Source organism: Amblyomma maculatum, chromosome 1 (genome assembly GCF_055883805.1).
Source record: "Amblyomma maculatum isolate TAMU_Amacu chromosome 1, ASM5588380v1, whole genome shotgun sequence".
In the NCBI taxonomy this organism is placed as follows: Eukaryota; Metazoa; Arthropoda; class Arachnida; order Ixodida; family Ixodidae; genus Amblyomma; species Amblyomma maculatum.
Window position 1 is genome coordinate 80,906,720 of NC_139344.1, and position 23,908 is coordinate 80,930,627.

A 23,908-nucleotide genomic window follows, 5' to 3' on the forward strand; every position below is an offset into this window, starting at 1 on the left:
AAATATACCAACAGAATGTAGTGTTTTCTACTGCGGAGATTATACGTGGAAGGTACTGCACGAATAAGTGGTGTCCGTAAAAACCACTTGCATGAAAAAAAAAAAACGAACGCTCGTCCCAACCGCCGAATAATCATAATTATACCCACTGTTCCTTGTCCTTAGAAAGACGTGGGTAAAGCGTAGTTGGGCGTGTGAGTGTGTGGAGCGGGGAAGGGGGGGGCGGGGGGGGGGGGGGGGGGGTTGGCTTCAGTACCGGAACAAACAGAAGCATCCTGCGGAACCCAGTTTGAGAACCTTTCAGTTGCGATAGTTATGACAGTCTGTGCCATTACGACACGGTGCGTGTAACGTAAAATTAATAAAAACATTTATTAGGGTGTGCGTGTAGGATCTCTACAGTGGGGAAACAGGCAAGCTCATGGTGAATTTGGTACAGGGGCGCTCTCACGTCAGTGGCTGACTTTTAACTTGCGAATATCTTTATTATGCACTCCTCATGCGTTCCACAAACTATATCTTCTTCTTCTTTTTTTTTTTTTTTTTTTTGCTGTAAATAGACAATTTTAGTGGCATTTCTTCCAAACAAATGATATAAAACTTAAAGATATGAGTGGCCCGGCCTTCACGCGGACGGAAAGAAATATATAAAAAAATAATTGATATAATTGATGCCTGGAATGGACGATCGAGGCAATGTAAAGAGAAACGGAGCAATCATTTCAGCTGTACAGCCTTTTCCATATATATTCTCCTTTTTGTTAGGTATAAGGCAAAACGCGCACTGTTTTCTGATTCATAGTATAGAAGTAACTATCCAGTGCTTTGTGTCTAAAATGTACCATCACAGTGTTCATAGACAAGTCGCCGCCACTCCATGTGTACGTCTGGAGATCCGGCGCAAGTACACCGTCCTACAACAAGTCGCTGTCCAGTACCATAATGGTCTCGCATTTCGGTTAATTTCAGTTCCAAACTGATCGAATGTATCAAGCTGAGAGCCGGCGCTTCGATTACGTCGGCGGTCGGCGGGGGAGCACCTACGCGAGCGCAGCCGCGCACAGCCGCCACTGAAGTCGACACAAACCGCCGAAGGGCACCACGCCAGGGTGAGTGACTTTAGTCCACGCTTATAAAACTCTTACATTAATACATTGTTATGGGAGTATTTAGCGGCAGCCCATCCGCATCGCACCCAGAATTTTCTGGGTTCAATTCCACTGCCGCCGAATACCGTTCTGCTGTTTAATGTGTGCGTACAAAACTTCCCACGGCCTCGGTTACGGTTCGTGTGTGGGAAAATTTTTAAAAAACAATCATCGGTTAAATCTCAGCCTCACCCTCTCACGAGAAGAAATCTATTCGTGGAGGACCGATGTACGCGTTTTTGCGGTAAGGCCCTTTGTGGTCCCCTTACGTAGCTTAAAAGCACTCACACGCTCACCACCACTGACCAGAAGTGGCCAACCTCATAAGGTTTCGACCTCATGAGGTTGACCTCAACCTCAAAATGACCTCAACCTCACGGAGTGAGGTGAGGTTGAGGTGAGGTCGGTGACAGCTTGAACTTTTTTGAGTGCGGTCACTAAATTGGACCTCAACCTCAAACGTGAGTTTGAGGTTGAGTGAGGTCGTCATTTTGTGAGGTCGAAATTGTGAGGTCCAGGCTTTTTGCTGTTGCCGCGGCTTTCTTCGAAGAGCGCCCCTTTTGACGTGGAGCTCGAGTGTACTGCCGTGTGCCCGCCGACTCTCGGTGTTTGGTTACCCCCCGTTCGGACGACCGAATGCCGCAGCCCCTGCCCAGCTTTCGGCATTCCACCGTAATGTCCGCAGCCCGAGGACGCTTCCCTCTGGTCTTCTTGGAAGGAGATATTTTTTTTTTTTACTTCACGAACTCCTCATGCCCCCCGCTCGCCACCCCCGTTTCCTCTGACTTGTTTGTGCCGATGCTTGCCGCAGGCTCAAACACCCAGGAGCGCGCAAAGCACATAACTCACGTTGACCCGCGGTGCTTTTGTCGAATGCCGCAAAGAAACAAGCAAACTAAAAAGCGAAGCAAATTGTCTTTGCGCAGACGGCACGGAGCAGAACTGTTTGTCGTGTGTATGCCCGTTTCTAGGCGCTAACGTCAGGGCTGCTGCCTTACATTCGATAAAGGACCCCGTTGTACATTACACGGAAACTTAACAGAAAATGGTGCAGCGAAATTGTTAGAGGACGTGATAATGACAGATAAAAAAAAAAGGAAAACATGAACAAACCAGGAAAACCGGCACAATACCATCTGAGCATTTCATCGAAGTCCTCCCTCTCTAATTGTACGTCATCGTTCTATATTCCGATCCTGTAAATTTATATTCTTGTATTCTCCAGAAAAACATCTCTTTGGTCTTGTGCTGCTTGTTAATTCTAACAGATTCACAGGTGGCCCCGAAAAACTACAATGGGATGAAAATGCTAGTGTCGAGGTAAAACATGCAACAGGATGAAACGGACGGCACAGCTTATAAGACGCCGCTGGTATACGGGAAAGAAGCCTCCGCATATTAACTATTTGCCGAGATAGAAGAGACAAAAAAATATATATGGGGCTTGCATACAGTAAAGCCCAATGAAAAAAAAAAAAATGATTTCGCACCGCTGAGGCCCTTTGTTTCTCTCTCCAATCCTAGTGAAATGAAGCAATGCAGGAGGCAGGAGGAGAGTAATTGATTCTTAACTTCAAAATATCAGGTTTCTATTGAAATCTCTTATTCAGGCGCAGAAAAAAAGAAAGAAAAAAGCGTCTCCTACGTGTTTTTATGAGCTAGAAAGTATTGAGATGGTTTCCGGCTCGACATTTTGGTGTCTAGACGGACAAATTGGTGTGGCAAACTGAGCGTGTCTCTTTTGTGCTCCCGTCTGCTCGAGACGGACAAATCAATCGGATGAAAATTTTTGTGGCCAGATGTCGGAATAATTTTTTCAGACATTTATTTTTTTTTCTTTAAAAATCAATTTAGATATACGTGAATGAAGGCAATTACATGCTAGCACTGAGGAATGCAGTACTAAGTCGATGTCTCCAACCTTCTATACGCTCTGGGAAGCGCAGTTCTTATCAGTTTGTAGTATGCGACATTTGTTATTACTTTCGTCATCATGGTATTTCTTTATATATATTTTCTTGTATGTCAATTAAGTTCGTACGCTGCCGAAAAGAGAACAGGCTTCTTCCCTCACATTAGGCTCTTTCTTGGGCATCTTTCCAGAGGCCCATAGCACAACCCTCCTTTCCACTTGCCGGCGCTGTCATTTAGTTTTTTTTTCTTTTTTTTTTTTTTGCAAGTATTAGAAAGCGCGATGTAGTCTCTGAAAGCGGAGGTGGCACACATACGCCACTTCCTTTTGGTGTGTATCGGTGACAGTTCGGCCTTCACCGCATGAGCAAAACCAGATGCCATGGAGACGGACGGCAAAGGCAGGAGCGCGTGCACAGCAGCAGGCGCGGTCCCTCTGGGCTGCTTGCTCGCTCCTTTCTGTTGTTCTTGTCTTTATTTTACGTTTATGTGCTGTAATTATACGACACTAACAGGGAAACGGTTTCTCTAGATTCACGTACGGTGCATGCGGCGAAGCAGCTTCGGAGACACCACCGTGCAATTTATTAGTTCAGTTTTCAAAGGAAAACAAGTGAATACCACAAAGAAGCTCTTCTCAGAATTGTTAGCGAAATGGTATCCAGTATTCAGTTCGGACGTACAAGTATTTATATCGTGTTTTTTATTTATTTATTTATTTTTTTAGGCGGGTGGGTGTTGGACATTTTGCTCCGGCGAAATTTGACGGACGAGCCGATGTTCGCGACAGCAAAGTGGTTCACGTTTAACCCTCTTTCCTAGCAGTTCCGACCCTTGTAATTTTTTATTGTAAGCGTTGTGTTCGAAGAAGCAATTTCGCCAATATTTGCAATACGCCACGGGATCACAGAATTATAAACAAACGCCCAGGAGTGGCCGGTTGGGACTCCATAAGATAAACAGCATTCCTCTTCAAAATTTTCTGAAGGTTTATTCGGCGTTGGCAGAGTTTTATGATTAATTGGTGTTTTGCTGTCTTTTCCTCTTTTGTTTGCTTTGTTGGGGATTTAGTCTTCACAAGTCGTTTCATGAGTGGCTATTATGAAAAATTTGTACCCCGTTAATATGACATCCGTTAATATGGAGGACCCGAATTATGGACAGTTTTCTGGGGCGAAGATTTTTCAATGTATTTATGCCTCGTTAATATAGAAACTCGCTCTCTGGACGATGGACAGGGGATGAATGCACACAGCCTATTCGGCCCATGTATTTTTGTCTCGTTAATATGGACATCGTTTGAAAAAAGCAGGGGAGTCCGAACGCAAGTTAAATAAGGGTGCGCAGGCCGGGAACCTATGCGACAGCCGATACGGTCGGATGCCTGAACGAGTCCTGTGGAGTTGGAAAGAACCAAAGCGGGCGTGTCGTCGTTTTAGAGGGGGGGGGGGGGGGGGGGGGAGGGCGCAAGAGCGGAAAGGAAGGGAGGAGGAGGAGAAAAAGAGGGTGGATGGCAAGGATCGTACACAGCAAACCGAGGGTCAGCTAACTAAGAAAGACCCCGAAAGGAGGGAACCGGGAGATTTCTGGATGCAGCGGCAGCGCCGCAACTAGAGGCCGCAGTCGGGAAAATACCAACATGTGATTGCAATAAATTCTACTGAACGTAAACAGAAGAGAGGTCGGTAAAAGCGTAAGAAAGAAATAATAAGAAGAAAGACAAGCGCCAAAATTGGGGGTGGGAGCTAAAGGTTTTCTATCCCAGAACACAATGTGTGTTCCATGAAGCCGCTAACGCTTTTTGGTCATGGTTAAGACACACTCACGAAGTAGAGCGACAAAACAAAGGCGACGAGCACGCAACCAGGAGCGGGCGTCCCGTCCTGGACGCCCTGCCCTTCCTTCTCATGCTCCTGGTTTTCGTCACTGTTGCGCTGCCGAACTACCACATTTTGCACCACAGTGATCCGCATGTCGGCTTCGCCTTGAGTCAACGATGTGGCCTTGACAAGGTCTGAGCTCTTCGTAGTCAGCTAGCCGTCGTTCTAAACTGTACTTCAGCTCGCAGTGTTTGTTTCATAGGAACACATACAAACGGCACAGGAAAGGGCTGTTTGATAGCCCTCCGTACAGTAGCCTGTCAACTTGACTCCCTCACTTCCTTACAGAAACAGTACAAGGCAAGAAAGAGAATCAGAAGAACGGAAAGTCAGGGAGGTTTACTAGGCAAAAAGAGTACAAAGAATCAGAAGCCTGTAACCCTCAACTTTAGTCTGACTTTTGGCATGGCGGGAATTAAACGCAAAAGAATGGAGCTGAACTTAGGCGCGAAGCGGGAAATCTGTGAATATAAGCGGCAAAAGCCATCTCAGTCAATCCAAGCCGTGAAAGACTGGATCCAAGTTCAACTAGGCATCAGCCTCGCCAGGTCGACGGTATACCATCTATATATACTACAGGACTCCGATAAATGGCTCAACGTCGGCATCGCAGCGAAAGCCACAGTCCCACAGCGCCCAGCACAGTTCGAAGAAATGGAGTCAGCCTTGTTAATGTGGTTCGGGAATGTGTACGCGAATGGTGCTGTCGTGAGCGACGAAATGCTTCAAGAGAAGGCTCGCAGCATCGGCAACATTATGGGTGCTTCTTTTCAGTCTTGATAGGGTTTACCTGTGATGACTTGCGGAATTTTTGTTCAGTAAAACTGGGACATGTTTGCTGAGAAATATTATTCTACGCTGTATCTAGGAGTTACTGACTTCCGCTACTCAAGAGGATGGCTGACAAGGTTTAAGAACAGACATGACGTTTCGGGTCGACGGATTTATGGAGAAGAGGGTAGCATCGACATCTCGGCTGTGTTTATACACCCAAATTAAAACAGCAGCCATTAGTTATAAATTTTTCTCAATTATATACTCTTCGTTTTTATTCATGACTCGTTATTATGGATGATTCGCTTTATGGAAAGTTTTGGTCGGAAACCAAAGTGTCCATACTAACGAGGTACGACTGTATTCCTATTTTTTCCTAATTTAATGTATTCTGTCGCAAAACAATGTACAGTGTTTTAAAAGAAAGCTCGGCAATTATCAATTTATTTTTCGAATTAAGAAAAAGAGCAAGGATGGAAGCTTGGTCGAGTTGGTGTCGGTTTTCTTGCCTCATAGCGCTAAACAGACAGGGACACAGCCAGACATACGGGACAGGCGATAAAAAAAAGTGCCCGTCCCGTGTGTCTCGCTGTGTCCCTGTCTGTTTAGCGCTATGTGGCAAGAAAAGAAAAAGAGCATATCGTCATTGTTGTCGTCGTCACTAGGGTCAACAGCATTTGTATTTTCAGTTTATAGTAAGAACTGGTTTGTTTTATTTCTAATACGAATCTTATTCACGTGGGTCAGATGGGATAAACTCTTTGTATTGCATTATGGGTGCGTAGTAACGTGGTACCCGTGTAGGCCTTAGATTGAAACCGACCACAAAAGGGTAGGCGAAGAGGGTGAGAGGATTGCCACTTTAGTGAAGAGTTGGACATGTGTCCGGAGTTGTTCTGCTTTTATCCGCGGATATTAATTGTTGTGTAAAATTAGGATTAAAATACAGCCTTTCATACGAAAAAATTCTGGCTAGCATGTATACCCTAAGATCACCGAGAAATGTATATTTGCTTTAAGTTACGGTTTAATTTAATGATTCTTTTTTTTTTCTTTTTTTTTTTTTTGAGTTCGAGCGCCCGACCTCAACCTCACATATTGAGTTTGAGGGTAGGTTGAGTGAGGTCGCAATGGTCACCTGAAAAGTGAGGTGAGGTCGCCCGGGGGACCTCAACCTCAATTGATGAGGTTGAGATTGAGTGAGGTCGCCAAATATTTTTTGAGTTTGAGGTGAGGTCGAGGTTTTTGAGGTCAAATGCCCACCTCTGCCACTGACTGAGAAAATTGCCCGGTCTTGTTTGTGCGCTCGCTCTGATTCGCTAAGATGTTTCGTGAGGTGAGAACTACTTGTCCTCATGAGGATTAGTTAAAGTAAGTCCGGAGCAGGAGTCCCCCCAACGGGTCCTAAAAGATTCTCGGCCAACAGAGACAGTGATGGAGCCGGTGACTTATCAGTGACTGACTATGACGTGTCGCAGTGCTTACACACACACACACACACACACACACACACACACACACACACACACACACACACACACACACACACACACACACACACACACACACACACACACACACACACACACACACACACACACACACACACACACACACACACACACACACACACACACACACACACACACACACACACACACACACACACACACACACACACACACACACACACACACACACACACACACACACACACACACACACACACACACACACACACACACACACACACACACACACACACACACACACACACACACACACACACACACACACACACACACACACACACACACACACACACACACACACACACACACACACACACACACACACACACACACACACACACACACACACACACACACACACACACACACACACACACACACACACACACACACACACACACACACACACACACACACACACACACACACACACACACACACACACACACACACACACACACACACACACACACACACACACACACACACACACACACACACACACACACACACACACACACACACACACACACACACACACACACACACACACACACACACACACACACACACACACACACACACACACACACACACACACACACACACACACACACACACACACACACACACACACACACACACACACACACACACACACACACACACACACACACTGGCGCGAATTGGAACAGTTCGCGTTTGAAACCGGGTACACGGGTTTAGCGGCCAAGCGTCTCAACCACTGAGCCACAGGGGCTCGTGCTTTCGCTCGTTCTAATGATGGTCGTTTTATAAATATTTTTCTTTTGACAATTTTACTCTTAGCTTGATAGCACATTTTTGGTACATATTCCACAACCTACGGATTGCATTTCACACGTCTTATGCGTCAGCTGTATTTCTTAATCAGGCCCCTTTGGATTCATTAACACCTTCTTAGAGACGCATATGCCCACATAAAGCTCGATAGCCTGTTAAGCTGCGGTGCAGTACCCGCCTTACGCCGTCTGTTTACTGTATTGCCGCTTTTTTGCGCGGTCACAATATTCGTTCCTATATAAGACACCCACTAGCCTGGCTGTCTGCATTATAGCGAGGTTAAAATCGCATTATAGCAATGGCTCAAGTTTTTCCCTGTGTACATTGGTATATTGCAGTGACATCCAGACAGGTCAACAATAACCGACCACTTCAGGAGAAGGGCGGGCAGAGAACAGCCAGTGGCGCACACCATGGGAGCAGTGCACGCAGCGTTTCGTGCGCAGCGATCTATGCGCGCCACGCTGCTCTACCTCAAGTAGTGTCCGTTCAAAGGTGAGATACATACGACCCCCTCACCACGAATGGTGAAAATGAAAAATTAGCTTTTGCAAGATAGCTTATGCCGCTCATTCAGTCGAAAATACGGCACCGTTGCCATAAATCTAAAATAAAATAAAAGTGTCGGAGAAAATATTAATGTGATTTTCCTTTAAAATTATGACGCAGCTATTAATTGTGGAGTGTTCGAGATAAATATTGTATCGGTAGCCTTGTTCAGAAGAACGGAGATGATGTTGGGCTCTTGCAAGACTATCGGTTTATTCATGTGACGAGCATACTATACCATCTGCTCGCACATTTTGAAAAAGTGGATGAGTGAGTGGGCAGAGAGCCCTAGCGAGCTCACCGAACTGCTAAATGGCTTCCACTCAAGGCAATGGATAGAGGACAAACTCCTCGTCCTCTACCAGACGTTCGAAGTGGCTCACAAGGAATCTCGCGTGCAGGTGGCTGGAGACCGCCGTGAATCGAACGCCTTGGAAAGTTCGGTTCCCGCTACTCGGCGAGAGCACAATCTCTCCCCAGAAAGTGGACTTGGCTCACTTTACATCCCAGATACCCTCGAGCAGGGCAGCCATGGGCGGAAACCTGGCCGGCCAGGCCGAGTATTGACTCTGGTTGTTTCTGGGAGCGTCATTTCCGGCAGCCCAGTAAGGTTTCTTCTTTGTCCGAGTGGCACGAAATTTCTCAATTCACTTCACGAAAATGCTTTCTAATCCATTTCATTTGTCAATATCTGGATGCCCTATTAAGAAAGTACTCGTAAATTAGCCAATTTGGAACTCAAATGGTTTTAAAGCAGGCTGAGGCACAATGTAAGGTATAAAAGTCGCCTTTTCCCGCATTTCTTGTGCGAATGCACCTCTACTGATGATCCGAGGTGCCTCGTAGTACCGTATTTTGCTGTGTTCTAGAATAACTTTGGTAGACTCACGTGCCAACAGTAAAGTGAAAAAAAAAAAAAACAAGCTGGCGGGGAGGAGGGAATTCAAACCCAGGGATTTCTTGTGGGAGGGCGCTGGGGACCTTTATCGCCGCAGTCGATATTTTCGCAAGTTATACGGTCGCACTCTCGCGATGTCTATTGCATATCGTCTTCATTAACTTCCAAGCACAAAGAAAAATCATTAGCTCACAAAACTGAACACAATATTTCGCACAATACTCTGTTGGACTGGGATACAAGAGTTCTGTATTTTTTCTCTTATCGATCAGCGCACTGTACGCTAATGCTTCTCTATTCTCTGAACATGTTGCGAATTTTAGTGTCGAAAATATGCATGGACCTTCAAGAGTAAGCTGGTTTTGCTGAACTAGGCACATAATCACATAAAGGAGCGACACGTGACAAGTAATTGCATATATGCCACCGTAAGCGTAACCCCGCTTGTCTATTAGCACCACCAGCCGAAAAGGGGTCCTAGTTGTTTTAGATTACTAGCCTATTACTTGGCTGTTTTCAGAGCTCCGACAAGAGACTCAAAGTTATGTTCTTACGTGAAGGTTCGGTTATTTTATGTAGCAGGCAGTAGTTTGCAACGCACAATAAAGAAGGGGTGCCCAAATTCAAGGACAGTTGGCGGGACATCCTTTAAAACCTCTTGAAGAGAAATGTACAAAGAACAACTGCAAAAACTGTACAATACATAGCATCAAAGGGTTGTGGCGAGCTTAACATATTAATTTATGACAACCGCTTTTGCTTGAATGGAAACAATAGCACACCAATTCTCATAAAGAAAACACTTGAAGAGTGCCAAAGAAATTCTATAGGGCGCTTAGGGCCACAAAAGTGCGATGAGGCGAAAACCATTATAGCACGGTGGATCGTAGCCCTCCACTACGGCACCTTTATCTCCTTTTTTTCTTTCACTCCAACCTTCTTCCCTTACTTTTCGGCGTCGTACATGCGTCCGCGGAGAAATGTGACAGGTACTGCGCCTTTTCTATCCTGTAAATAAATTTCAAACGCCGCTGATGCCTGCTGTACTCTCGCTAGACATCTGGGTCTGCTTCTGTTTGCTCTGTGGTGCGGCGTTCGAGGAAGCGGCAAACGGAAGACGCCGCACGGACGCCTGCATCGGTCGGCCGGCGGGGTCAGCTTCGTATATGCATAAATAGCATGGTGACGTCATGACCTGTCGTGACGGTACATTCCGCGAACCTTCTCAAACACAACCAGCATTTCATTGAACGCATCAACGTTCACCGCCATTCTATAATTTGTTAACAGGAAAGGAAAGGCGCAGCATCTGTCACTCACCGAATCACGCTATCATCCTTACGGCAGTGAAGGGGAATTATGAATAGCGCTTCACGGTCCGTGTCGCGGCGCATTTGGTAGAACCATGGGCTGGGAATCGAAAGGATGAAGGCTCGATTCCCGGTGGAGACATGGTTATTTTGTAAGGTGTTTATTGGAGCACCAAGACCGTATGCAACGTCCGCAAACCAAAGCGACGGGGGTAGCGTTCGAACCAACAGCTTGCCAACAGTGCAGTGCCAACAATGCTCCGGCTCGACTTCGTCTACCTCTTCGGGTTGGCACGCGAGCTGATGGCGATCGGGATTACTACAATACCCCCCGGCGGAAAAGGAGCCATCCTGGCGACTCATGGTGAGGAAAGGGGTGAGGGATCATAATACGGCTTGAGGCGGTCGACATGTACAGTTTCTCAGCCGCGGCGGCGATGATCTGGAGATGGGTTCAAGGGCTCTGCTATGTAATTGACGGGAGAAGATTGTTCGAGAATGCGGTAAGGTCCATGATAGCGCGATAGGAGTTTGGATGAGAGGCCGGGTGCTGAGGAAGGCACCCAGAGCCAAACGAGGGCAACTGAGGGATATGAAGGCGCTGGATTTGTAGGGTCCCGGTTATGCTTTTGTTGAGCCTGGTTCTCCGTTGTGAAGGAGCGCGCCAATTGTCGGCATTCTTCGGCAAATGTGTGCGCTTCAGACAGTAGAGTGGTCTCTGAAGCGTCGGGGTGGTAGGGCAGGATAGTATCCATGGTGGACGTGGGTTCGCGACCATATAAAAGAAAGAAGGGGGAGAACCCAGTCATAGTCTGCGTAGCCGTATTGTAGGCGTACGTTACGAAAGGAAGCACCTGGTCCCAATTAGAGTGAGCGCTGTCAACGTACATGGCTAGCATGTGACTAAGAGTGCGATTAAATCGCTTAGTCATGCCGTTCGTTTGGGGGTGATACGCTGTGGTGCTCCGGTGAATGATCTGGCACTGTTTGAGGAGGGCTTCGACAGTGTCGGAAAGAAACGCACGTCCGCGGTCACTGATCAATTCTTTCGGTGCGCCGTGACGAAGAACGAGGCGATGCAGAATGAACGAAGCAACATCCCGTGCGGTGGCAGACTGCAAGGCCGATGTTTCCACGTAACGGGTTAGGTGGTCAACGACTACGATGACCCAGCGGTTGTTAGCCGAAGTGATCGGAAGCGGGCCATACAGATCGATACCGACACGGTCAAAAGGGCGGCTGGGGCAAGGCAATGGCTGCAACGGAGCGGCTGGCTGAGGGGGTGGATTCTTGCGATGTTGGCAGGCGGTACAGGATCGGATGTTTTGACGAATGAAGCGGTACATACCGCGCCAGTAATATCTCATACGCAGTCGAGAATAGGTTTTCGTGACACCTGCATGGCCGCATTGGGGATCGGCGTGGAAAGAGGCGTAGATTTCAGCACGGAGATGTCGCGGAATCACGAGAAGCCACTTTCGCCCTGTAGGATGGTAATTGCGGCGGTATAAAAGTCCATCACGAGTGGCGAAGTGGTGGGCCTGACGACGAAGACAGCTCTGCGGGCGTAGACAGGAATGTTAAGAGGGAGGATATCCATGGATCCTTCTGCTGCTCAAATTTCATGTTGGTAATGTTGAGCGGCGACATATCGTAGGCACAAACGAAGCCAGCCGTCGAGTCGTTAGGAAGCGGTGAACGGGAAAGGGCATCAGCGTCGGTGTGCTTGCGTCCAGATCGATAGATGACGTGGATATCGTACTCCTGAAGACGTAACGCCCAGCGGGCGAGGCGGCCGGAGGAGTCTTTGAGGGAGGATAGCCAACAGAGATCGTGGTGGTCGGTAACAACGTAGAATGGGCGACCGTAAATATAAGGACGAAACTTGGTAATGGCCAATATGATGACTAGACACTCCTTTTCGGTCACAGAATAGTTCGATTCCGCTTTCGTGAGGGTACGACTAGCGTACGCGACGACATACTCGGAATATCCAGGTTTTCGTTGAGCAAGAACAGCGCCTAGACCTACGCCGCTCGCATCAGTGTGTATTTCGGTCAGCAGGCAGGGTCACAATGGCGGAGTATAGGGGGAGAGACCAGTAGACGGCGTAGTGGACTGAACGCAGCATCACAGGCTGGTGACCAAGAGGAGAGGTTCGGGCCTCCGGCGAGAAGTTGCCTTAAAGGGGCGATGATACTGGCGAAGTTGCGGATAAAACGGCGGAAATACGAACATACACCGACAAAACTGCGAAGTTCTTTCAAGGTTGTGGGCTTGGGGAAGTCTGCGACGGCACGAAGTTTGGTAGGATCCGGTAGAACGCCATCCTTGGATATGACATGACCGAGTATTGTGAGCTTGGTAGCGGCAAAGTGACATTTCTTTAAGTTGAGCTGTAGGCCGGCTTCAGTAAGGCACGTAAGGACACGCTGAAGGCGCAGAAGGTGCGAAGGGAAATCTTTCTAGAAAACGACAATGTCATCTAGATAACAAAGACACGTTTCCCATTTGAGCTCACTGAGAATGTTATCCATCATTCTCTCGAAGGTGGCGGGGGCGTTGCACAGTCCGAATGGCATCACATTGAATTCATACAAGCCATCGGGAGTGATGAAGGCTGTTTTCGGGCGGTCAAAGGAAGCCATCGGTACTTGCCAATAGCCAGAGCGCAAATCTAGTGACGAAAAGAACTCCGCTCCTTGCAAACAATCTAGCGCGTCGTCAATTCGTGGTAGTGGGTAAACATCTTTGCGGGTTATCTTATTCAGAAGCCGGTAGTCCACACAGAAGCGGATCGTGCCATCTTTCTTCGTCACCAACACTACGGGGGAGGCCCAAGGGCTATGAGATGGTCGTATGATGCCCCGTTAAAGCATATCGGCGACATTGTCACGAATGACGCGGCGCTCAGTGGGCGGCGACACGCGATATGGTCGCTGCCGCAGGGGAGCATGAAGACCAGTGTCGATTGCATGAGAAACGGTCAAGGCGCGGCCCAAGGAAGGCTGGGACACGTCAAAAGATGCACTGAAGCGCTGAAGGAGGGCGACTATTTGGTCCCGTTGGGCGGACGGAAGGTCGGCCGCGATAGCTCGATGAAGGGCGTCGACAGGAAGCTCATCACTCGTAGCAGCACAAGACGTCAGGGCAGCGACGTGAGGAAAAACTTCAGGTTCGGAGAACATGTAAGTGCGATCAGGGTCCAGCTCTTCAATGTAGCCGAGGCACTCCCCGCGAAGAACAACCGTCGGGCAGGGAAAAGGGTTGGAAGCATAGATGACACAGCTGCCATCAGAAATCGTTAGAACGGCGAAAGGAAGAAGGAGGCGGTTATGGTGGGCGGAGGCGAGTTTGGGCGTAAAGAGAACAGGACTAGGAAGGGCAGATGTCGTAATAAGGGGAACGAGAACAGAAGAAAAGGGAGGAATGTCGGTGTCTGCAGCTACAAGGAGTTAGCAGGGCGCACAGGCGGGTCACACAGGGAAACATTACACACAGGGGAAAGCTCAACTTCAGCACGGGCACAATCAATCACAGCACTGTGAGTCGACAGAAAGTCGTAGCCGAGGATGATGTCGTGGGAGCAGGCGTAAAGCACCACCATCTCGACGAGATACGTAATGTCTTTGATGCAAACTCGTACCGTGCACGCTGCCACAGGGGTGATGCGCTCTGAACAGGCCGTACGAAGCGAAAAGGCAGAAAGCGGCGTCGTGACCTTGCGAATTTTGCGGCGAAGGGCATCACAAATTACGGAAACGGCAGAACCTGTATCCACCAGCGCAAGAACGTGAAAACCTTCTACGAACACTTCAATGACGTTGGCGGGAGAAGGCGGAGGACTTAACGAGTTCGTCATACGCGCAGTTCTTGCCTCCGGAACTGCGGCATTTAGTTTTCCCCTTGCGTAGGGCCCTGTCGCCGGAGCATCGGCGAAATGGAACGTCGGCGAGGTGAAGGCGAACGGCGTGTCGAGTACTGAGCCCGAGGTGGAGACGATCCAGAAGAGACGTTGCTCAAGGGAGGCTCGGGATCGTAGTGGTACTGACGGACTTTGTTCTCAGGATGAAGCGGGCGCTGACGGCAAAAGCGAGCGACGTGACCCGGGAGCCCGCAAGCATAGCAAATCGGGCGATTGTCGGCGGTTCGCCATGGGTTCGTAATGCGGCGTCGCGGTCGAGGGTTCGGAGATTGAGGGGCCATGAAACAAGGTGGAGCATAAAATGTAGGGCCGTTCTGGTAAGACGATGTAGGAAGCGGACCGCGCACTCCAGCGGTTACTTGAGCGTAAGTGAGTGGGGCTTGCACAGGAGCGATGGGAACACTAGAAGGCAGCGCTTCGGCGACTTTCTCCTCGATAACTTGGCGGATAGCCGGCGATATGGATGGCGCGTTGGCCGGCGCTAATTGCGAAGTGCAGACGGTCGGCTGAACTGGATGGAGGAGGGACAGTTGGCGTGCAACTTCTTCGCGGATGAAGTCTTGGATATTCTGCATAAATTGAGACTGTTCCGCCGACGACGTAGCCAGTGCCAAGCCAGCAATGCCGGCAGGTGCGGCAGCCCGCCGCGTAGAAGCGCGTTGCTTTCGTAGCTCTCGTCAAACCTCTGGCACAGGGTTATAATGTCGGATACGGAAGTTGGGTCCCTGGCCGACATCATATAGTACGCATCATCAGTGAGACCTTTTAGAACATGTGTGACTCGTTCGGGCTCGGGCATGGACGGATTGACCCGCTTGCAGAGGTCAACCACGTCCTCAAAGTAGCTGGTAAACGTTTCCTCGGGAAGTTGAAGCCGTGCATTGAGGCGTTGTTCAGCGTGGAGTTTGCGTACCGCAGAACGGCCGAAGACATCCGCGAAGTTCTTCTTGAAGACAGACCACGTCGAAAGATCGGCTTCGTGGTTTCGAAACTACAGATATGCCACGTCCGTGAGGTAGAAGAGGAAGTTGCTCAGTTTTATGGAATCGTCCCAGCGGTTGTAAGTGCTGACGAGCTCGAAAGAGGCCAGCCAGTCGTCAACGTCGTGGTCGTCGGTACCACTGAATAAAGGTGGGTCACGGGGGCTTTGTGCCCCGGGACAGAAGATGGTGGCAGGAGTGGCAGGGATGGGCGCCGATGGTTGGCTGGGAGCGTCCTGCATGGTTGTGACCGAAGGCGGTAGCGTGCGGGTCCGAAGTTCCAGGGTGAAATTTTCGAGGAGGACTGGGGCGGCGACCGAGACACCTCCACCAAGTGTAAGGTGTTTATTGGAGCACCAAGACTGTATGCAACGTCCGGAAACCAAAGCGACGGGGGTAGCGTTCGAACCAACAGCTTGCCAACAGTGCAGTGCCAACAAGGCTCCGGCTCCACTTCGTCTACCTCTTCGGGTTGGCACGCGAGCTGATGGCGATCGGGATTACTACAAGTTATTCATTTTTGAACTCGCTCTCGAAAGCGTGACACCTGTGTCAACAAACTTCTGTCGACGACGATGAGGCATTACAGGCTTTCGCCTTAATAATATTTAAGATTGAACACGAACAATGCACGTTCAATAATTACAAGCAGGATGTTCGTAAAAGTTGACAGAGGATTTAGAGGCATAAACATTCGACGATTGTTTAAAAGTAAGTGGTAATGAATTTCGAAAGGTGGTACCAGATAATCAAACGTTTTGGTTTAGGTAGCAAGAAATTATTGCTGCTGGCGAAACGTGTGTCGCTGCAAATCGGTATTTGGTCATTAGTGATTATTGAAAATGGAAGTAACTCTTTAGCATATTTATACATTAGGGTAAATAAACTTTAGTTGATTATTTTGGCACAGAAAGAATACTGTGTGATTGGAGCAGAGAAGGTCATTTTAAGTGCGGTGACTGTAACTAATAATGCCTACAGGTCGATTTTGGATAATCTGCGGGGAAGATAAAGGCACAGTGTATGTGTTTCCTCAAGATGAGATGCAATACTGAATGTGCGTGTGGGTAAGTGAGTAATAAACAGAAATGAGCTTGTGAATATAAATATACTCATTAATTTCATTAATGCCCCAATGCCCTAATGATGCCCTATAGATTTGATGTGAGTTCGAAATTTAAGAAGTTTATCAAGTTTCTCACCTAGCAAGGACCCACGATCAGGTGAAATGACTGAGTTTTCGCCGATGCTAACAGAAAGAGTTTCGCAAATAATTGTATGACATGAGCTGGAGGCTATAAAACATTATTTGGATGCATTACGGGACAGTACATTATTCCGGCGCCAGCTGAATACATTCTCTGCATCAACATTTTTGTTTACATGTGAACTCGATGTTAACATAGTCTTGTAGCCTGCCTAAGGTAAACATTTGGAATTATTATGGCACATTGGGATGTTATTAATATATAATAAAAACAGGAGATGACCAAGGAGTGAACCATGCGGAACGCCGAGGTTTATAGTCTTGAATTTTGAATATCCCCTGAAATGAATGCAGCTTCTTTTCTATCTGATGAATCAGTTTTCATTAGTGTGAGTGCAGGCCCACAAATGCCGACGAACAGAATAGTATGTTTGCCGAAATCAAACGCTCTGGAGAGGTCGATTAATAAGGAACCAGCACTGTTACCTCCATCCATGAAAGATTTAATTTCATCAATGAGAGATATCACAGCTACTTCAGTCGAGAATCCCATTCTAAAGGGAAACTGGTTCGGTGAGAGAATGTTAAAGTTTTTTAAACACTTGTTTAGTCCAACGACAGATTTTCAATATTTTAGCTGAAAAATGACAGAATCGCAATGAACGGTAATTAGAAACGTTATGCTTATCTCTTTCGGGCCAGAATATACCCGGAGGTCGTTCGGACCTGAATAGCTTTTAATGCCCGGAGGGGAAGTGGAAAATTGATTCATATAGCATTAGAGATAATAAAGAAGTCTCTAAATGAATCCTCACCTTCTTGAACAGCCTTGATTATTGGCCGCTATTTGCTGGCAGTCTGTTCAAAGGGTAATGAAACATCCAGTGTTTCTTAATGGATCCAGTATTCTTAACTCGGTTAAGACAGTACTCGAAGTGAAAAAAAAAAGAAAAAAAGGATAGCTGTCAGCTAAATCAGCCTCTAGGACACTTGCATTGGAAGTGGTTATTAGGTTGGATAAGGCGAGATCTGTAAGTGAGCTTGAACCGCCGGCCTAGGCGCGTGTTGGAATGGTAATTGGAGAATGAAAACCATGAATATTTGAAACGTTCAATTAATATATAGCTGCAGGAAAGTTCTGGCTAGTGTGTCAGTCTTGATCTCACTCATAATACCTTTTTCGCGCTCCCTTGATAATGCACCTAACACACTGAGCGTAAAGAGTGCGTCGGACACCATTAATTTCTGTATTGTTAATTCGCGAATACTTATCTTGATTTGCGAAGTTATTTTAAGCATTTCATTTTTCACCATCCATGCCAGAAATTTTCTTATTCAATCTATTTACGTCCAGACAGAGGTTCCTGAAGCTTGATAGTTAAGTTTTGTGACTTGTTGGCTAACTAGTTCACTCCTTCTGGCGTCACATTCTCCCCCGTTTTTACCTGTTCGGCATTGGTTGGCACCGTACACAGCGGCGCTAATTGAGTTGGCAGCCGCAGTGATTGCAGTTCAATGGTGACTAAATTACAAGTGAGTGAATGGCACAAACTTGTGTCGACAATGAATGATGCCTCGCGGGAGGTTCGAGAGATCGCCACCACTGCTGCTGGAAGCTGGGGCCATTTTGGTGGCGGCTTTTAAGGCGGGAATCAGGATGATCGCGCAGGCGCTTCAGCGAAAGCCCGATTTGGGAAGATGACTCCTCGAAGATAAGTGGAGAGACCGCACTTTGTTGAGACGTGACAGAGCGCTTTCCAATTTGCTGGAGTCGGGAACAATGTTCAGACATGTTGGCACCTGCAGGGGCCTGGTAGTCTGGGTGAACAATGAATTTGACTTAGCGGTAGGTTCGGGCACCACTGCTGCAGTGTTTGTTACTTCACGGTGAGAGAAGGCTAACATACGGTGACAGCTTGTATTCTGGCCCACGGAATATCGCAAATGTTTTTCCCGCGCTAGATAACCACGGTTCATACTTTTGCAGCATTCCCCCTGCCACATTTCAAGCGCTGCTGACCCGTTTCATCGATGCCGGAGGGCCGGGCTTATAGTTGCCGGAGGTGGCGCTTGATCGAAGGCCGGCGATTCCTGCTGCTCAAGGACGGAGAACACACTGGGCTGTAACTTGGGCGCCCGTCGACAAATTTATTCTACATGGTTCTGTACCGTGTGGAAAATCTGTTTACTGCATGGTTGTGGCGCCCGACAACAGACCGGCGATTGTCGCACTCATAAATTCGTAATAAGGGAAGCGGTTTTCTTGGACTCGCTTTTTTCATACTATTATAATTATACACGACTCTTTCTGTTCAGTAGGTCTATAGATATGCACCATTCTGTTTTTTGTTTCTTTTTTTTTTTTAATGTCATTGACTCGATTTTCGCTCTAATCCGCACTTTCCCCCACGTTTTTTCTTCTTGCCTCTAGATGCCAGCTTGAAAGATATCTGAACCGTTTTTTTATTAGATAGTTTTTAAATGCCTGGTGGGGTTGCAAAATTGCACCACAAACCGGATCCAGTATTCTTGCATCGAGGGTCTGATGCTCTGGTTTGTTTTACGTCCGCTTTTTTGACATAGAGAAGAGATTCATATTCCGGATAGAGACTTAATGTGTGTTACTGCTCATAATATGGCATGAGAATAAAGAACACGTCATAAAAACCGCGGAAAATTTGTTGTTAATTTTACCCACGACATAAACACTTCACTGGAAACAATTGGAAAATAACCTTTTACTGAGGTTAATGGTTTGTATTACCACCACGGGAAATATCTTGCTCTTTTTCATGCCAAAATGGCGTTTCCCATCTTGCGCATAGTTTTTTCTGTCTGCTGTAATCTTAAGTTTTGTAAGTAAGTAAGTAAGTAAGTTTTGCCTTATTATATACAAAGATGACTGAGCCCTTCATATAGAGATGGAAGTTGTTAGATTACTAGAAAAATGACTGCGAAGGCTATGAAAAGTTTATTTTTATTTTCAAAGTATATTAGAGTCTTGAATAAAATAAATGGTAATTTTTGTGGTCAGGTTTTTGAGCAAATGAATAAATAACAAGTGACACTTGCTACGGCATGTACTTACATTTCTGTGCCGAACGATATCATGGCATATACAAATACCGTTCTATTTCCTTGATAATTTATATTTTTCTCTAACGAAATGTCCGACGTTTATGGGAATTTAGCTATTCCGAACCACTCGTTGTGTGTTTAACTTGTGCGACACATTTAAGTGAGAATTCACTGGAGACAGCGGTCACAATGAATTTCAAGCTAGAGCTATGCGCGAGGTCAATCCAGCTCGAAAGCCCGCACCCGACAAGCCCACGGGCTGGGCTCGGGCCTCTCGGAAGCCGTCCTTTACAAAAACGATTTTTGAGCAGGTGTTGACGACTTGCTAAGTACGAGTTTAACCGGCAGAAAGCCAACATGAAGCCAACAGTTGCTCACCAAAGATAGAGGTGTTTATTCAAAGGAAAGGCAGGGAGATTGGCCGGTATGAATAAAAGCTGGCCTGCTACTCTGGACTAAGGAAGGGGAAGGGAAGGAGGAAGAGGATCATGCTGAGTGACGATGTTGGAGAATGCATTTCAAATTGATAGGCTCCCAAAGCATCGCTGGGCTGCGCTGCGGATGGATGGATGGATGGATGGATGGATGGATGGATGGATGGATGGATGGATGGATGGATGGATGGATGGATGGATGGAATATAGGAGCGTCCCCTTTGAAACGGGGTGGTAGCAGTAGCTATCATGCTCATTTTTCTCCCTATATCTTAATGATTGATTTAGAATGGTTAACTAAACCACCATTCTATTTATTAAATTTTGTTCCTACATTACTAACATTATGGGGATTTAGCTATTCCTGCGGCTCCTGATGGGCAACGCCATCTGTGGCAGAAAAATATACACTGGGACGCCGCCGGCTCGGCTCGCTGCTTTCGCGACGTGCGCCGTGCGCTTTCTCTCGAACGAGCACGCGCCCTGACGCGCCCCGCAGGCGCATCGCGACATGCCGCCTGATTTCCGTCTTGAAGATTGGACAACCTGCCGCGTATTTCCATGGAGGAAACGTAATTATAGGCGAGAAAATTTTTATTCATGTCTGCACTGTAGAGCAGACGACAGACGGCGATGAGTTAATATTGATTGTGAATGCGTTTCCCACGTTAACGAAAACGTAGGAAGTTTATCTCGAGGTAAGTCAGCTATGTAACTATATTGTTGTATATTGTCACGTAGCCGTTTAGGCCCGTAACCAGAAGGTTGTGTTTTTAATAGGGGATTGATCTAGCAGGCACAGGAGAGCAGGCCCAGAGCACCGAGTGACTGCAGCCGACTTTAGCTTCTCATCGAACGCCACGGGGCCACTTCTTTGAGTCCGCGCACGAGACTCTCGATGAGCAGCCGTCTAGCGGCTGCTGTTGCACACGCTACATTATAATATGTTTAAAAACTGCGGAAGTATTATCAGTACTCTGAAATAAAGCTGCTCGCTTGTTGATCATTGTTTTGGCCCGTAGCATGAGATCTATATACGGTTTTGTTTTTATTATTACGACGTTACTAAAGCAAATCTTGCAGTAGAAGGATAACCTATAGTCCACCAAAGGAGATGTTTCTTCAAAGGCACGAACGCTAGCAGTCTCAAAAGCACATGAAATCCAAGCTTGTACTACAATCGTGCTTTATTTCGGTTCTTACTAAATGGTTGTGCTTCATTTATATTTGGTTTGCATTTACGAAACCTGTGACGCGAATTGGGTGCTCCGTGCGAGTAGTGTCAATCGAGCCATAACTAGAATCGCTTTTGTATTGCTCTTCCAACATATTTTTGTTGTGAATAATAATAATAATGGTTCATTTATTGGCCAATTTGCGGAAATCTGTAAAAGCGGCTCACCCAAGCATGTTTTCCACCCCCCCCCCCAAAAAAAAAAAAAAAAAAAAGGCCTCGTTCCTAGATATTTTCTTGGCTGTAAGGCACATTCACACATCACTGTCGATCGCGGACGTCGCACGCTGGATATCTGCTGATTTGGTTGCTTTCAGAGCACTCGCAAAACAGGGAGAGAGCACAGAAAATCGGCAAAGCAAGACACGCGCGGAGCGAAGGGCAGGATAATCCCCCACCCCCTTCACTTCGTATACATGGTGTTAAACCATTTTACTCTTTTGATGCCTCTCTCTTTGTCAACTGTCGAACATTTCTGAGTTTATGGAGAAGGGGAAAATTGGCCCTTTTCGTTTCCACAAAGAACGCGAGACTTCTCAGAATGCTGTCATGCGGTTGGAAAACAGGCCTTGTGGAAACGCTTTCAAAGGAATTTGCAAAGTTTCACACATGAGCTTCGTCTTTCGGCGCTTCGCCTACTATTGTGGCTACCCATGACACAATGCTACTTAGTACCTCCGTTTCGCATCAGCGGAAGCGTTTCTGTATCGCCAAATAACCGCCAGGCGCAACTCGATCGCAGCACGTGCACAGGAAGCTAGCGGAGTGTCTGCTCCGGCGACGTCCCATCGTTTCACATTTCGCCACCAAGCCAGGAATGCGGCGCTGCCATCGCGCTGCGAAACTTGAGCTTGGGTTCCCTATACAGGCCCGGCAACTTGCTTTGCATGCACGAGTCAAGTCTGGTGGCGCACAAAAAAAAAAAAAAAAAAAAAAAAAAAAAAGGGGGCAAAGAGCCCTCACTGCCTGGACACCCTTCCCCTTGTCCTGCCAAGCTGCCAGCAACAACTCCTCCGACAGATGTCTTTTGTCCAAACGCTTCAATGAAACGGCTACCAACAGCTCACCAAAATTTCGATTGCTCTTCCCAAGCATGTTGAGGTGTTTGAGTTGATTTTCCGTTGTGGTTTTACAGAGCTTATAAACAGCAAGTGTATAAAAATATGTACATATAGCTGAAACATGGAAATGGGCGCCTTTGGCAAATATTTGAAAGGGCACGGTATATATACTGCACACGCGTAACAATATATCAGGGGTAATATCGAACATGAAACAAATTCTGCGAAGAAGGTGTGTGTTGTGATAGTTGGGTGCCATTTTCCGAAGTTTAGGAAAGGCGCATATTTTGATAGTTGAGCACCACGTTCCGGAGAACCCAAAACAGCTTTAACTAACCGCTTGATTTTTATTTCCGGCAAAGAAATGAAGGGGTTAAGCTAAAAGAATGTTGCACGTGAAACTGATTAGTTGCACTCTAATGAAAATAACTATTTAAAAGAACATTATTCAACAATGCTGATCTGCAGTTCACAATCTGAACAGATCGAGAAGGCGTTTTAAAAGGGTATATGTAGATCGACTTCGGGGGTAATGTAGCTAAAAAAAGCGCCGGTCTCCAAGTAACTCTATTATAGTTTCCTGTGTCAAACTGCTCCATGTTTTGTAACCTTTGAGTGTTGGTGCGTATTACTTACAGGAGTGAATTTAAATCGTGCTTGTGAGCGCATCGTCATGTGCCTAAAACACCCTAGGGCTAGATACTGCAGACAACACATGAGACAGAGGCCGCATTAGTTTTTAATGTCCCTAAAAATTGCTTCGACACTTGGTCGTTCATTGATTGTTTTTAACCAGAAAAGATATCCATGTGCTGACTCAGGCCAATAATTTAAACATGGCCTCAACACGAAAAAGGTTAGAAATAACTTTGACAATGCTCAACTCTGCAGCATTGTGGCCACATTTTTGTTGAAATTGAGCTGCCTAAAACTGCCGATACTGTAAAAACGCTATGCTAAAAACGCGTTCTGTGTTTTTCAAAGCTAACCGGAAAGTTCGCTGTCCGTTAATACGATAAATTGTAACCTAAACACTGTAACGATATTCTATATCTCTCGTTTATCTTACGTAAACCTTACTTAAACGTATCTTACGTAAACGTAATTATCTTACGTAAATATTAAGGTATTATTAAAATATGACAAAGTATAAGGTATGCCAGTA

The 23,908-nt window shown here is 46.8% G+C and overlaps 1 protein-coding gene across 1 annotated transcript; it reads left to right on the top strand.

Annotated features, from left to right (window-relative positions):
- The first annotated feature begins 315 nt into the window (after positions 1-315).
- LOC146202956 (uncharacterized) lies at positions 316-19,186 on the top strand. The gene is made up of 5 exons (XM_084602348.1): positions 316-341; positions 970-1,109; positions 8,406-8,562; positions 9,018-9,221; positions 18,924-19,186. The coding sequence occupies exons 1-4, from the start codon at positions 316-318 to the stop codon at positions 9,181-9,183; spliced, it is 489 nt and encodes a 162-aa protein (XP_084458474.1). The 3' UTR covers positions 9,184-9,221; positions 18,924-19,186.
- The last annotated feature ends 4,722 nt before the right edge of the window (positions 19,187-23,908 follow it).